Genomic DNA, 14064 nt, shown 5'->3' with positions numbered 1-14064 from the left:
TTTTGTAGGACTTCTAAGAACTGTTTTAAAGTCACATTCTACCTTTCAACTTCAAAGGATTCAGAGGTATTAAGAAATATGGAAGTAGGCAGTCCAACCTGTAAAAAGTATGGAGAAAATAAATCACTACGTAAGTCAGTGACAACTCAAAATGCTAGCAACTTTTATGCAAATAAGCTACAGCCATTAGTATCTGAAATTGTTAATGGTTATTTAATCTTTACATTCAATATTAAAATCTAGAGTTCATCAAGGCATTCCTTAAAGCTCAATAATTTTTTTATTTTAAAACAGAAATCATAGTACTGCGTTTTTAGAAAGTTTTTTTTTTCCTGAAATAATGCATTTAAAACATTCCCAAAAGTATACATAAGTGAGGAAAAAAACCCACCCCCTTCGAGAATGGATAATCTACTTGATCTTACTTTTTCATAGTCATCATCAGAATCCTCATCATGTTGGTTTGGCTTGGAGGGTAGTGCTGGTTTTTCAAATGAGAAACTTCTAAAACTCTGTCCGTCTGGTGGTGATCTCCTGGCAGAAACAGAACAAAAACTAAGGACGTATCCTCAGGAAAACAGAACAAATATACACTAAACACTGAAGGGATAATAAAATGATAACTGAAGAACAAGTTCCAGTTTAGCCCCCAAATCATGGAATGGTTTGGGTTGGAAGGCACCTTCAAGATCACCTAGTTTCACCCACTCTGCCACGGGCAGGGACACCTTCCACTAGACCAGGTTGCTCAAAGCCCCATCCAGCCTGGCCTTGAACACTGCCAGGGATGGGCCATCCGCAGCTGCTCTGGGCAACCTGTTCCAGTGCCTCACCAGCTTCATGGTAAAGAATTTCTTCCTTATATCTAATCCAAATCTACCCTCTTTCAGTTTAAAGCCATTCCCCCTCATGCTATCGCTACATGCCCTTGCAAACAGTCTCTCTCCAGCTTTCTTGTAGGCCACCTTTAGGTACTGGAAGGCCACAATAAGGTCTCCCCAGCACCTCCTCCAGGCTGAACCACCCCAACTCTCTCAGCCTGTCTTCATAGGAGAGGTGCTCCAAGCCCTCTGATCATCTTGGTGACCCTTCTCTGGACTCACTCCAACAGGTCCATGTTCTTCTTATGTTGGGGGCCCCAGAGCCGAATACAGTACGCACAGATTAATTTAGGTAATCACAGATTAATTTAGGTTGACAGGGACCTCTAGAGATCATTTAGTCCAAGGTCCAGCACAAAACAAGACCAATGAGATCAGGTAGCTCAGGACAAGATGTCCAGTCAAGTTTGAGTATCTCCAAGGATGGAGATTTATTCCACAGGCACGCCACAGCAACTTGTTCTGGTGAAGTTTTTCCTAATGTCTAGCTGTAATTTCCCAGCTTCCAACTTCTGCTTGTTGCCTCTAATCCTACCACTGCAGACCTCTGAGGTCTTGCTCTGTCTTCTCCAGACCCACCCATTAAGCAGTTGTAGACAGCAGCAATTTCCCATTAGCCTTCCTAAAGGTTGAATGAATCCAGTTCTCTCAGCCTCTTCTGACATATCATGTGCTGCAGCCCAAACATCTCAGTGGCCTTCCACTGGACTCAGTCCTGTATATCAGTGTCTTCCTTGTACTGTTTTTAAAGGTTTTACTACTTGTTCTTCAGAGCTGATAAAAATATTGCGGTCCATTGGATGATTTATCTGATTCATGGCTATAACTAGTTACACATGCCTTACTAAAGCTGATCTTAATATAAGATGAAACACATACCCTATCTCCACAGAAGCCTAAAATCATTTTCACAGTCCACTGAGGTTCTGACATAAAAGTTTCTTGTTCACTCTCAGCAAAGGCTATGAAGTCTTTAAGACACACCTGAAAACTAATGAACTACAGGTTTTGGTGTAATTTTTTAAAGTTTGGTTTATCTACTATTTCTTGCTATACTATTTTAAAACCTAAGCTCATGCAAAATTTTCAAATTGACAAATACAGAGGCCGAAAAGCACAACACTGTCAGGGAGAGAGGGATGGTGCAGGGAAGAGAAACAGATGTTGATGTGAATCTGAGAAATATGTCCGTCAACTAATTAATTAATACACAATGGAAAAATTTAATAGCACATTGTATTTTCATACTTACTGTAACTGGGGACATGAAAACTTCTCTGGTCTAGGCTTGATTACAGGGGGCTGGTGGCTTGGCACAGGTGGCTTTGGGAGCACTGGTGGCACAAACAGTCGAGGTTTACCGTGTTCTCCTGGCACTCTGGGCTCTACTGTTTTTTCAGTTAACTGTGACAGCTTGGGTTTACTGCTTGGTAGTGGAAGAGGAGTTCGTGGTGAAAGGTTTAAGGTTTTTAGCTTCTCACATCCTTCTGGAGTAGCAAGAACTTGAGCTAGAGGCAGAGGCTCTGGAGGCAATGAGCATGACTCTTTGACACACAGAGGCTTTTTGAAAAGAGGTAGAGGGGGTACAGGGGGCAGCTGTTCACTTAGTCTCCGGCTTGAAGATTGAATCTTTAAATTAGGTTCAGCTCGGCATTGTAACTGGGGTTCTCTCACATTTAAGAGATCCTCTAGTTTGATATCAGGTAAGCTTCTTTTAGGAGGCGGTGGTGGTACTGGCACAGTAGATTTGCCACCAACGGAATTTGCCCTTGATTCTGAGTAGGCAGCTTTTCTGACATGAGGAACTGGTGGAGGTGGGTAGGCTGGGGGCAGGACCATATCTGCAGAAAGAAAACACCCAAAAACCACAGATTGGAAACACAGTATGTCAAGAAATGAGACTTTCCAAATTAATGTTCTATGTGATTTTAGATATTTCATTGGCATCTGGTCTGCTAGTACCCAAAATGTTAGATAGTTGTTTAACTTTCAGCAAAATTCTAGATGTGGTGTGTAGGAAAATCCTGCCACTTTTATTCAGGCATGGCTTATAATGACTTCGCAAAGAGTTTTCCCTTTGCTAAAAATAAAGAAAAAGAGACTACATTAAAAGCATTACCCCTCCTCCAGACTGATGACCAGATACAGGTCCTTCCAGGGAAGGAGGCCTGCAGGAAATAATGCTCTTAAAGGCATGTAACACTTCTGAAAATTATTACTGCTGTTACTAGGAACTTTTGACCCTAAATACCTCTCAGGATAAGGTATCTGTACATTGCTTCACATAGTTTACCTCCTGCAATGCTTTAGATATGACCAAGCCAAAATAATAATCTGGCATTTTACACTAGTATGAGTTTTACTGGGGGCCTTTCGTGGGGCCTTCTGTGAAGGGAATGAAAGAAATCACATACCATCTCTCATTATGTCAGAAGTATCTGGCTGCAAGTAAGACTCATCTTCTTCCTCCTGGTCGTAATCTGCACATAAAAAAAACAAACCAATGTGTCAGACATTAGTAAGTACTCCTGGAATCACAAAAGAGTACCGAGTACTTACTGCTTTTTAATAAACAAGTATTTTTCAGTTAGATTTTTTTTAAAAGAGGTAGAAAATTAAAAATTTTGGTCACACCTCTGCTATTTAGATAAGTTATTTCCCTAAATTTTATGTCAATCAAGAAAGTCATCACTTACAGCAATGGTAAATGAATTACACTGCACATAAAATTTTTTCCATCCTTCAAGTTAAAAATTACTTTCTGGTGACACTTTCTAGTAGCCTTCCTCAGAAAAATTCCAATCAGTTGCAGAGACACAACTACATGGATGCACTGGAAAAATCAGTTGGAAAAACCAAAAAAACCACTGCCCAAACCTAACCCTAACACAGCTACATTTATGATTTCACAATAAAGAAGGCTAAGCAAGCCTAATGATCTACAAACCAATTCATTCTTTTGCCTTGCTCTGGCAACAACAACAAAAAAAACCAAAACAAACAAACAAACAAACAAAAAAAGTACCACAAGTATCTTAAATTGTTTCAGTGTTGCCTTTAAGTCATAATAATCAAGACATGAAAAACATGCTACTTCTAGGCAGTAATTTCTCATCATTGACTATGATAGGAGCCTCAAGGACAATATGCAGTATTTCTCCAGAGAAATGCACAAAGAGGTAAGACTATCCGATAAAAATCGGTTAGCTCTTCTGTTTTTCCTAATTTAAACTCCTGCTAGGCCTCAACATAATTTGTATTGCATACAACCCTTCTCTCCCATAAACACAGAAGTACTAAACTACAATCCTACAAGAAATGCTAATGAGTCTGTTTTCCTCTGCTTTGCAGGAACTGACCCAGATTTCCTAAAAAGACTCACTTGTGCCTTTTTATCCTCATCAGGAAAAGTAGTCAGGAATTTCCTTTCAGGAAATGAGAGTATTTGCTCCAATCAACCCTGCCGTTAGAAATCTCAAAGGGCAGATGGGAAAAGGCCTAGTAAAGGAATTATGTTGAGACTCGAGGGAAGCTTCTCAAGTTGGGTTTATTAACACAGTTCTTGACTAGGAAGGCATTGCTGAACTATCCTGTGAATGCCTCTCTTTCTGCTTTCTGTAACGTCCTCACTTCTATTTAAAAAATAAACTCAGCCCAAACTATTGTGAAGCAACTACTGCAATGAACAGGTATCAAATGAATAAAAAAAGCTATGCTAAGAATGAGATTTTCAGAGTCTGACTTTAAAAAGCTTGGAAGTAATTGAAGAATGTTATCCTATGCATTTCGCATAGGCCCATCCCTATATCTAATGTAAGATCTTCCTGAACTGCAAGGATGATCAATTCTGTTTCATACTAAACAGACAACAACACAAATACAACAATATCCCAGTATGGGTGACCGCTTGTTTTGCAGTACAGGTGAATTAATTTCAGTCTAGATAGGAGGTAATTGGCTCCACAATGTTTTACTGTATTGTCTCCACATGTTTTCAGAACTTACTTATAAGTGAATAATATCCTATTATTATAATTACATTCAATTACCACCAGAAATACTAAATTATGATAATAAAGAAAATGTTCTCTACACTATGTCCTATGGACATACTCAAAAGTTTTATCTTTTTGCTAGATCTAAAAACTATCCAACATGCAGTCTTAATAAAAAAATTTAAGTAGTATTATTAGTGTGTCAGGCACCTCCTTGAAAGATCTAAATTTCTTTAGTTAACATTTATTTTTACTGATGGCTTATAGCACAGATTATCTGCTTCTGATTTAAAATTGTAACTACACACCCTGCAAAAAAAAAGAACTTACAGTTGTAAATTGCATCAGTTTGCTTAAGCTGTGGGAATAATTCCTGCAGAAGCCAGACAAGCTAAAGAAGCAAATAAATATAACTTATTTATCAGTGTCTAAATTTGTCACCTTCATTATCTGCTGAATGATGAGAATACTTAATATCAATGGGACGTTCTACTGAGCCATAGAAACTGTCTGCATCAGAGCCAGAGTCACTGGAAAAGAAAAGACAGAGTACCTTCTGCATTACTGTGGTGTGGGTCTTGGAACAGTAAACATGTCTGTTAGAAGGACTGCAGCACTGTAAAGGAATGCTGGAAAAACAGAAGCAATCTATTCCCATTTCCTAGCTAACAGCCAGATATGTTGCTGCTGTCTTTTAAAAGCTTTTATTTATTTCACACAAAGCTGACATTTTAAGGTTTTTTTAGTAAAAAACTTACTTTTTGTCTTGGTATTCTTTAAACTATGTATCAGGAAGGCCTTTCATTCTCGGGCCTTACTGCACCTGTTTTTATTTAACAGTAATTCAACTGTAGGTGCAAAAAGTCTATAACACCACTGTCAAGAGATAGTGCAAAAGGGATGTAAAGCAAATAAAGATTAAGGGTTTATACCTGAATTCTGTTGTTGTTTCTTTCTTCTCATGGTAGTGATCAATTTCCCTCCGCAAGGACAGCATCCAATTCTAAATAAGAATAAAACCACAACATTCAACACATCCATCTTTAAACAGTTAAACAAAGATGCACAGCATCTGCCCTCTGTAAGTACAGAGTAACTGTGCAAGGAACTTACACTGAAATAGTATTTAACTGTAACACTATACTGGGAGGACTTATCAGTCAAATGTTTTGGCCGTCTAAAATGCTATAAGAAGGTATTATAATATTAAGCTTTGAGTTTGCGTATATCAAGCTGTTATTTCTAAAGCCAGGTACTTGTTCATGGTATGTTCATAGGTGAGAGATTTCACTGAACAGTTTTTCATCCTTCCATCATTCAAAGGTTTAACGTACAAGTATTTTGTTCCTTAGCTAAAAACCCCCAAGGAATATGGAGAAAACCATGCCATCTAGTATGTCACTTATAGCCATTTCCTAAATTACAACTTGAACTAACACTAACTTAATAGTTAAAACTTCAGACATGATTTTCAGAGGAGTCCAAAGAACTAGGTATACAAATTTCAGTGACATCCGAATATCCAATTCATTTAGATTTTAGGAAAGTCCAAGATTGTCTTTCTGCTTCAAGGAAAAGTATATTGCAAAAGAAGAAGAAAGTGACCTTTCTCTCATCTTCAGAAGAAGCTGAAAAAAACCAGGTCCTATGCTTCTTGCTAATGTGAACTAACTTGAAAGGAAACACGTTGCTCGATGTTGTCTCCTCAGCAGCTCGCATAACCCTGAAAAACAGAAGCACCAATGCAAAAAAACCTTAAGCTATGAAATCAAGGCTGCTGAGCAAGTCGTGAAGCTCTGATAGGAAGCAGTTTTACTTACCTCATAAGTGCCTTATGAAAAATAACCCCCAAGCCCAAGAAAGCACCACAAAAATCCCCATATGTGTGTTTGTAGTACTTCTCCATTAAAGTTGTAGAAAGGACAATGCAGGAGTGCTAACAGGAGAAAGAGAACTACTTAAACCACCAGCCAGACTTATAAATGGATGTTTTGACCTGTTCAATAGTTTCAATGAGTTGTATTAATTCACAAGCTTCACAACATAGTAAGAACAACTCAGGGAGCCTTGTGATCCTTATTTCAGAAAGGCACAGAGCAAAAAGCAAAACAGTTTTTCCATGAAAATAAAGGTGAACTAATATCAACTTAACTTTTCTATTTTTCCCTTATAAACACTTTCTTGCACTTTTTTATTACATTAAAACAAGCGTAACTCAGCCTCTTCCAAAACCTGTATTAGATGTTTTGCTTCTTTCTGTTTTTTCCCCAGAGGAGTCTCCAGTGAGGAAATTCCTTCCACACACAAAAATCTGGCTGCAAATAATTGCTGTAAAGCTTTGGAGCAAATGAGGAGACTAAAGTCCTAAGATTGTGTGCAATCTAAAATTAACATTTATAAGATGTATTCAAGCATAAGCCTTAGAGATCTCTGATAAAAGTTTTTACAATCATTATGGGCCTGCCTTTCTTGTTCCTAAATTTTTTAAATTTCCTCAAAATACAGCATTTCCATAAGTCTTTAATATGTAGGGAAGGTAGCTTGTAAATGTAGAGGGGAAAAAAAAATAGATTCTTAGAAACATTTGACTTTTGGTTAGTTACCTAATCAAGGTAACATTGTTTTGAAGAAAATATATCTAATAAACACCTTGAAGCTGCCATTAAGAACAATGTCAACTGCAGAATTCTTTCAGAATTAGAAATTGCATCTTTTTTATAACCCAAATCCTACTTTCAAACAGGAGGTTGTAATTTTCTGCATCTGCCCAGTCCAAACAAAGCCACAAACAGAACTGTAAGTTACTTCCCTATGTAAGGCTAATAAGGATGTTAATGTAGGAAGTACCCATTCTGATAGCACTGGTTAACTTGAAAGCAATTATTTTTGTCTTCAACTTAAGAAGCAAATATTATGGTTTATAACATCTAGCAAAATGAGTCAGACATTTTGCACATGCATCTTCTCATTTATCACTTCCATAGTTGATTCAGTTTTGACACTAGCATTACTGAATCAGTAAGTCCATAAATATTCTTTTCTGATTCCTTTCTATTTTTGTGGCAATAACTGAAATCACTATAGAACAAAGATTGTTAAGTCTGAAAGAATCCTCATCTACCTGCATGTGCAAAGTCTGCATTAAGTCACTAACAAGAGTAAGCCCATGGCAATTTTAACAGCTGTACCAGTTAAATTACAAAAGATGAAGGCTATACCCTTACAAAGCACAGGAAACATCATATATACAATTTGAAAGGAATACATCTCTTGGAATCTTGAGATCAGTGCCTAACCCAAACAACAGACGTAGCTGTGTTTAACTTCACTGGAAATGAAAACCGTAGTCCTCTGCATTAAGTAAAAGGAGCTTGGGTATCAAATAATTTCTTTGGTACTCACCTGTTGTAACCATTCAAAGAAAATGCACCCTGTGGGGATGCAGATGTGCTGCTCTTAAAATAGTAAATACAGCCCTCATGGATAATCACAAATCTCAATGGCCCTGAAAAGAAAAAACACAAGCAATATGTAAAGCCAAAGTCAGTACATTAACTAGAACCTCTTAACTTGGGTAGAATTATTGTTTAAGTTTTCAGTAATCTTAATAATCATTATAAAAGAACACAAACCAGTCAAAGTGACAGCTTGTGATGATCAGTCACATGGTAAAGCTGTGCATTCACAGAGGTTCAGAACTAAGGGTAGTATTTACTTTCCTCATTTGAGAGGCATCTGATCTGATAACTTCAAAAGAAGCTTAAGAGAATGCAGATCTGACCTCCACCTGTGCTCCTTGATTACAAGAATAAGCTAATGTAAGATCGCAACCTAAAACAAAATGGGAGGAAGGTAGCCAGAGGCTACAAATACATATTTACGTCCATCCCAAAACCACCATGACAGTATCTCACTCTCTTCTTTCACCTCAAGTACATAAACCTGCCAATGAAATAATGTTTTATTTTGGTTTTTTAAAGTGACTAACACTCCTTCCTTTATCAAAGACAGTAATTGTTGTCCTTAACTATTTAAGTATATTTAGTTATAAACAGGGATAGCAAACAAGTAGCATATAAATAAACTCAAAGTCTTAAGTTTTATCCATGTAAAAAGATTCTGATCCCAGAAGCACTTACTGGTTTTAAGTACAGCCTAATGTTGGCAGTGAGAAAATTTCCATTTCACAACAGCAGCATGAGATGGGGATTTTTTTCCAGTACAGAATAAAAACTGGAAAAAAAAGCTGAGTACGAATTTATTTTAGAAAAGAATATCTGAAACTGATGCACATCCCGGGAATCTGTTTGTCTTTAAAAGCTTACTTGTGAATGACTTGACAGATCTAACCAAGAAAATCAGCCACAGCATTTATCATCTAAGACTTACAGTTCCTAAGCAATTAAAGGAAATTCTTTCAATATGGGTTCATATATATCATTCATACATATATTCCAGTTTGACATATATCTATATATTACTATTGTAATCCACTATAGACAAAGTAACTGGAAGAACAGCTTCATCAAAGTGTCTGCTAACATGAAATGTGTTAAATGTCCCAAAAGGCAAGCATTTAAAAATTTACTTAATACCTTATTCAACTTACACTTCAAGATCTGCAGCTGGGTGCCTCCTTTTTTATGAAGATACCCTGATTTGGTCACTCCTCCAGGCATCGTCAAAAGGTTTTGTGCTCCAATTGCCTTCATTGGGACTGGCCAGACCTGCTGCTGTGAGGCCATCATTCTGCAATTTAGAATAATTACAAACAGTTTAAAATTTAGATTTTACTTTAAGAAATGAGTACCAAGAAACAAAGCTTGTTTCCTTAAACAAGTTTTCCAAACAACTAACATGCTTCAGCAGTCAAATATGTAGCACAGACGGGTGTTCATAGATTCCAGGAAGTTTGTAGTGTTTAAAAAACCCTGGTGCAAAAAGTCCCAATTTATTTTTATACAGCTCTCAAAAGTGATTGACAGTTGTTGAAACAATGGAATAGTGCTTAGCAAATGTTATTTAAGTATTTATGTTTTAAAAGTGCTCCAGATAACATTGTGAGACTTCATCAGGCAGGTGACTAGAAAAAAAGTATCAGTTTCTTCCCCAAAGTTCTACGCCACATATGTATACAATGTAATTTTCTGCAAAAGGAGAGAATCAGCAGTCATATTTTAGTAACTGCAGTATCCAATACTATTTACTCCTTGTATTTCCATGGTTTATTCTGAATGAAAGTGTTAGCGTATAATTTCATACTGGATGTCAACATGACCGCATCCTGTGCAAGTGAAGTTCATCTCGGATTGCTACAGGCATCCATTTGATTTATATATCTATTATTAATGCCATGCTCCACCAAGTACCTTTGCAGTTACCCCTCATTCTGCAGTCATCTTAAACAGGTTACCAAAAAAATTAGTTTCTTTAGTAGTATTTTTCCACCTGATGTATCGCTGTGAGCCCTTTCTTTCTTCAACTGGCAACAAAACTAGGCTAAAAAAATCCTACTTTGTAACATAGAAAAGAAATCACGCATGAACTGAATGGGAAGTTTGACCTAGACATAAAAGGTCTGTTGTCCTCAGGTGTAGGGCTAGAGACCTTTTCTAGTAAAAGGCAAGCTAATGAAGTTCAGTTAATTAGTTTCTGATAAATGAATGATGATTTAGAATTGAAAAGCTTTTAATGGATGACTGCAATGTAATGGATCCTGCTTACTTCTTTTCCCGAAAGGGATAGTAACGGAAGTCAATAGTGTAGCTCAGTACAGGAATCCAAGAGCCTAAAGCACAACACAACTACCCGAGCACGAGTCTCTCCAGCCTAAGACAGCAACTTGAAGTACCCATACTGAAAAGAATAAGCAAGTAATACAGTTTTGTTGAGGGATTAATTGCAACAGCAGAGTACAGATCTGTCGTATATGTGTTAGAAAAAACAGAAATGCAGGTCCATTGATCTTTCAATGGATCACCTTAAGTTATAGATCTACCTGCTTACCCTTTGCTAATGATGCAGATGTGGGGAGGAGTTGAAATTGCTAGCTATTTCTACCAGGAGAATGTAAACTCAATTGAATTCTCTATGCATAACTTACCAAACTAGAACTTGCTCACAAAAATCAAGTTTTAGTCCCCAGTGTTGTAAAACAGGCACAAGCAGAGAAGATAGGATCCAAGACTCTAGAAAGGTTCTCATAGCAGACACTGCAAAGCACCATGGTTTCCAATTTTCCTCCAGGACCCCCCTGCTCACCAAAAGGTAAGTTACTTTTATTGTATTCGGCTATATCCTTCCTTCTGCTATGTCCTCCCTGTTATTATTATATGATTGAGATCTTTCCAAGCTGAGTTATTCCTTCTTCCTCCTCCCCCACAAGGAAATTTCTAGCAACAACAAGTTAACAGGTCCAAGAAGGGGCTAGGCAGGTATTTCAAGCTTTTAAGAATTAAAGAAAAAAGCAAGAAAGTTACCCCCCTGCTGCACATACCCACCCCACCCCCACACCCCCACACCCCCCAAATCCTTCAAGTTTTTTCTCCATGTCTTACAGAAAAGTCAGTGAGGGAAATGGAAAGCATTAACCAGCTGGCTGTTGATGCCAAACCACACTGCAATACTGCTAGGAGTGATTTCCTTGAAATGAGGAACACAAAAGCAAATTCTGAGCTAAATTTTTCTTTTAAGAACAAGCACATCAACATTCTAATATTAGAAATTAATTTATGCTTAAGTTATTTCAGTCTTTTTCTAGTTATATTAAAAAAAAAGATTAAGTAAAAATTGAACTTTTTTTATTCAGATAAATATACTCTGGTGTCAGTTTTCTTGAACTAACTCTAACATTAATGTCAATGCCATCCAGCACTTTCAAGTTCATCATGAGTCTTCAAATCCTGTGTGCTTTTACTACAAAAAAACAAAACAGCACCTAGCCTTTGAAGTGAAACTGTTTCAGTTTTATGTACTTAGATTGAAAACATATCAGAAGAGGCAGAGTTAAACATCTCAGAGAGGTTATCCCAAACAACCAGTAAGCTGAGATTTCTAGGAAGCCAATGACAAATGCTGGAGACAAGGGTATCCCACCCTAGGTAAATACAGAAAACAAATGTTTGACTAGGTCAAGTTGTTCTTCTGTACAGGAGCATACTAGTTAGACTACTCACTAAAGCATGCCTGGATGGAGCATTTTTTCCTCCACCTGAAGAGCCAGAATATCAGGCAGAAGGGTGGGGGAATAATCATGGAAGCAGAGGAGCAAGTGTGTGTGTGGGGGTGTGTGTGTGTGTGAGAGGGGAATAAATCCAGTTCTACAGTGTGATGACTAACTACAGGATCTAACTGAGGTGAAAGGACAGCAGAGTATCAGGTTCTGCTTCCTCTATTCACAATCATTTCTTAATTTTGACTACTGACTATAAAACAGCCCAGAGAACAGAGACCAAACCTCTCAACTTCCCCATCCCAGCTAAGTGGATACAAGGAGATGGGGCCGAACTCCATGCAACCAAGTACACTTTATATCAGCTAAAGAGCCCACCTAACATACTGGGCTTTTCAACAGATTTAGAGGCTGCTGTGCCTGATTTCTGGGTCTCACTGTGGCTTGCAGCACTGCCCATCACATCTGTAGGCTCCTCAAGCACTTTCATTTGCAGACACATAGGGAGGACTTTGGTATTCTAAATTGAAATGTTTCAGTTAGGCTTTTACAATACATTTTAACTACTTTGAATCTAGTCCCAAACAGATTTTAATTATTTTCTTGACGGTACAAACCAGCTCTGAAAGGACAGTAGATGCTGTTTTGCATCAAGCTGTTAGGAGAAAGCTGGCAAAGCAACGCAACCACAGAATCTTTATCGTAGAGATGGAAGGAAAGGTGAGTGCTCTTAAAGATTTTTCAGGTCTTAGCATCTACAACATGGCTGCCTTTAGCTCACTGAGATGCTTCCTTGGACTCTTGATATTCCTCTTCTTTTTTTAATACATTGATCGATGTTGCATTATCAGGTATACACAATAGCAAGCAGTGAAATGTTAGTACTGTGATCATTAAGAACAGAAAGATATTCCCAAGTTGTTTCTTACACAATCACATTCTTGCACTAAAGCCAAAGACCCCACTACACATTTTCACCCCAGGTACATAAGAAAAGTCTCTTCCACAGAGCCCACGAAGTGCAGTCAGCGCCAAGCCATACTCTTTTTCTGATGCTGGTCTTCTGTAACATCACCCATGCACTGTTTTGTGCAAGCTTCTAGTAACGGCTACACACTTAATTCTTCTTTTCCCTCACTGAGGAACTACATGAATATTTTTAAGTTAAGTTTTCCATCAAGCCCCAAAACCTGTGCCCGTTGAATCAACCTTCTCTCCCACTGAAAGAACACTGAACTGAACCCTCTGAACCATAAGAGGTTGGCAGCAGGCAGTGAGAGGCTTTGCATCACTTTGTTTCTCAGATGATCCATGTGACATTTCTATGCCTGCGAGGGAGGTAATAGGCCTCAGAGTGTAGCAGAAGAAATGGTGGAACAGCAGTTTATAGGATTTGCTTCATCATTCAGACATGCTTATGGAAAGATAGAATGGTGCAGTTAGCACTCTTGAGCACGATACAGAGCTTATACAATTACTGTTGTAATTACTTCATATGTACAAACTGGTCTGCCAGACTAAAAAAAAAAAAACACAACAATTTGCGGCGTATTGTTAATGTATCAATAAAGTCAGTCCAAGTCTACCACATAAGTATACTTTTCTCAAACACTATCACAATGAGCTGGTGTTTTTTATTGTAAAGGACCATGAAAGTCAAGCAGCATGAAAAAAATATGAAATTAGACATTCATAGTATAACCTAGATGATACCAGTCTGATGCAGAACTTTCTCTGAATCATGACAATACTGTTACCAAGCTCAAAATATAAATGGAGTGTAGACTTCTATTATTGTGTAGTATGCAAATGAATACCTCTGTGAAGTAATTTAAACCTATCCCCTCAGTCAGTGTACATACAATAGCTACACTGGAGGCTAGGGTGTAACTTTACAGGCTAGAAGTCTCTCCATGAGTGAAAATAAAATTCTGCCACATTAAAAAATTGGATTACATTATAGAAGAACACTTACCACTTTTGGCCTTAAAAACTATTTGCATTCAGCCCAATTAAA

General features: G+C 37.7%; 1 protein-coding gene across 7 annotated transcripts in view; it reads right to left on the bottom strand.

The window, feature by feature from the left end:
• SH3BP2 (SH3 domain binding protein 2) overlaps positions 1 to 14064 on the bottom strand; it is a 92860-nt gene that overhangs the window by 3176 nt on the left and 75620 nt on the right. For 6 of the 7 annotated variants that reach the window (XM_080410632.1, XM_080410633.1, XM_080410635.1 and 3 more), the window contains 9 exons: positions 9486 to 9625; positions 8279 to 8381; positions 6482 to 6599; positions 5809 to 5879; positions 5318 to 5406; positions 3296 to 3361; positions 2134 to 2722; positions 426 to 534; positions 43 to 98 (listed from right to left, as the gene is read on the bottom strand). In XM_080410632.1, coding sequence (XP_080266758.1) covers positions 43 to 98; positions 426 to 534; positions 2134 to 2722; positions 3296 to 3361; positions 5318 to 5406; positions 5809 to 5879; positions 6482 to 6599; positions 8279 to 8381; positions 9486 to 9625 — 1341 coding nt within the window. Of the gene's footprint in view, positions 1 to 42; positions 99 to 425; positions 535 to 2133; positions 2723 to 3295; positions 3362 to 5317; positions 5407 to 5808; positions 5880 to 6481; positions 6600 to 8278; positions 8382 to 9485; positions 9626 to 14064 lie in introns of those variants that run through there. The other variant, XM_080410630.1, reaches the window with a different exon arrangement.

Source organism: Falco punctatus (assembly GCF_963210335.1).
Source record: "Falco punctatus genome assembly, chromosome: 1".
Taxonomy (NCBI): Eukaryota; Metazoa; Chordata; class Aves; order Falconiformes; family Falconidae; genus Falco; species Falco punctatus.
Note: the sequence above shows the minus strand (reverse complement) of the source record. Positions and strands in the feature narration are given on the sequence as shown.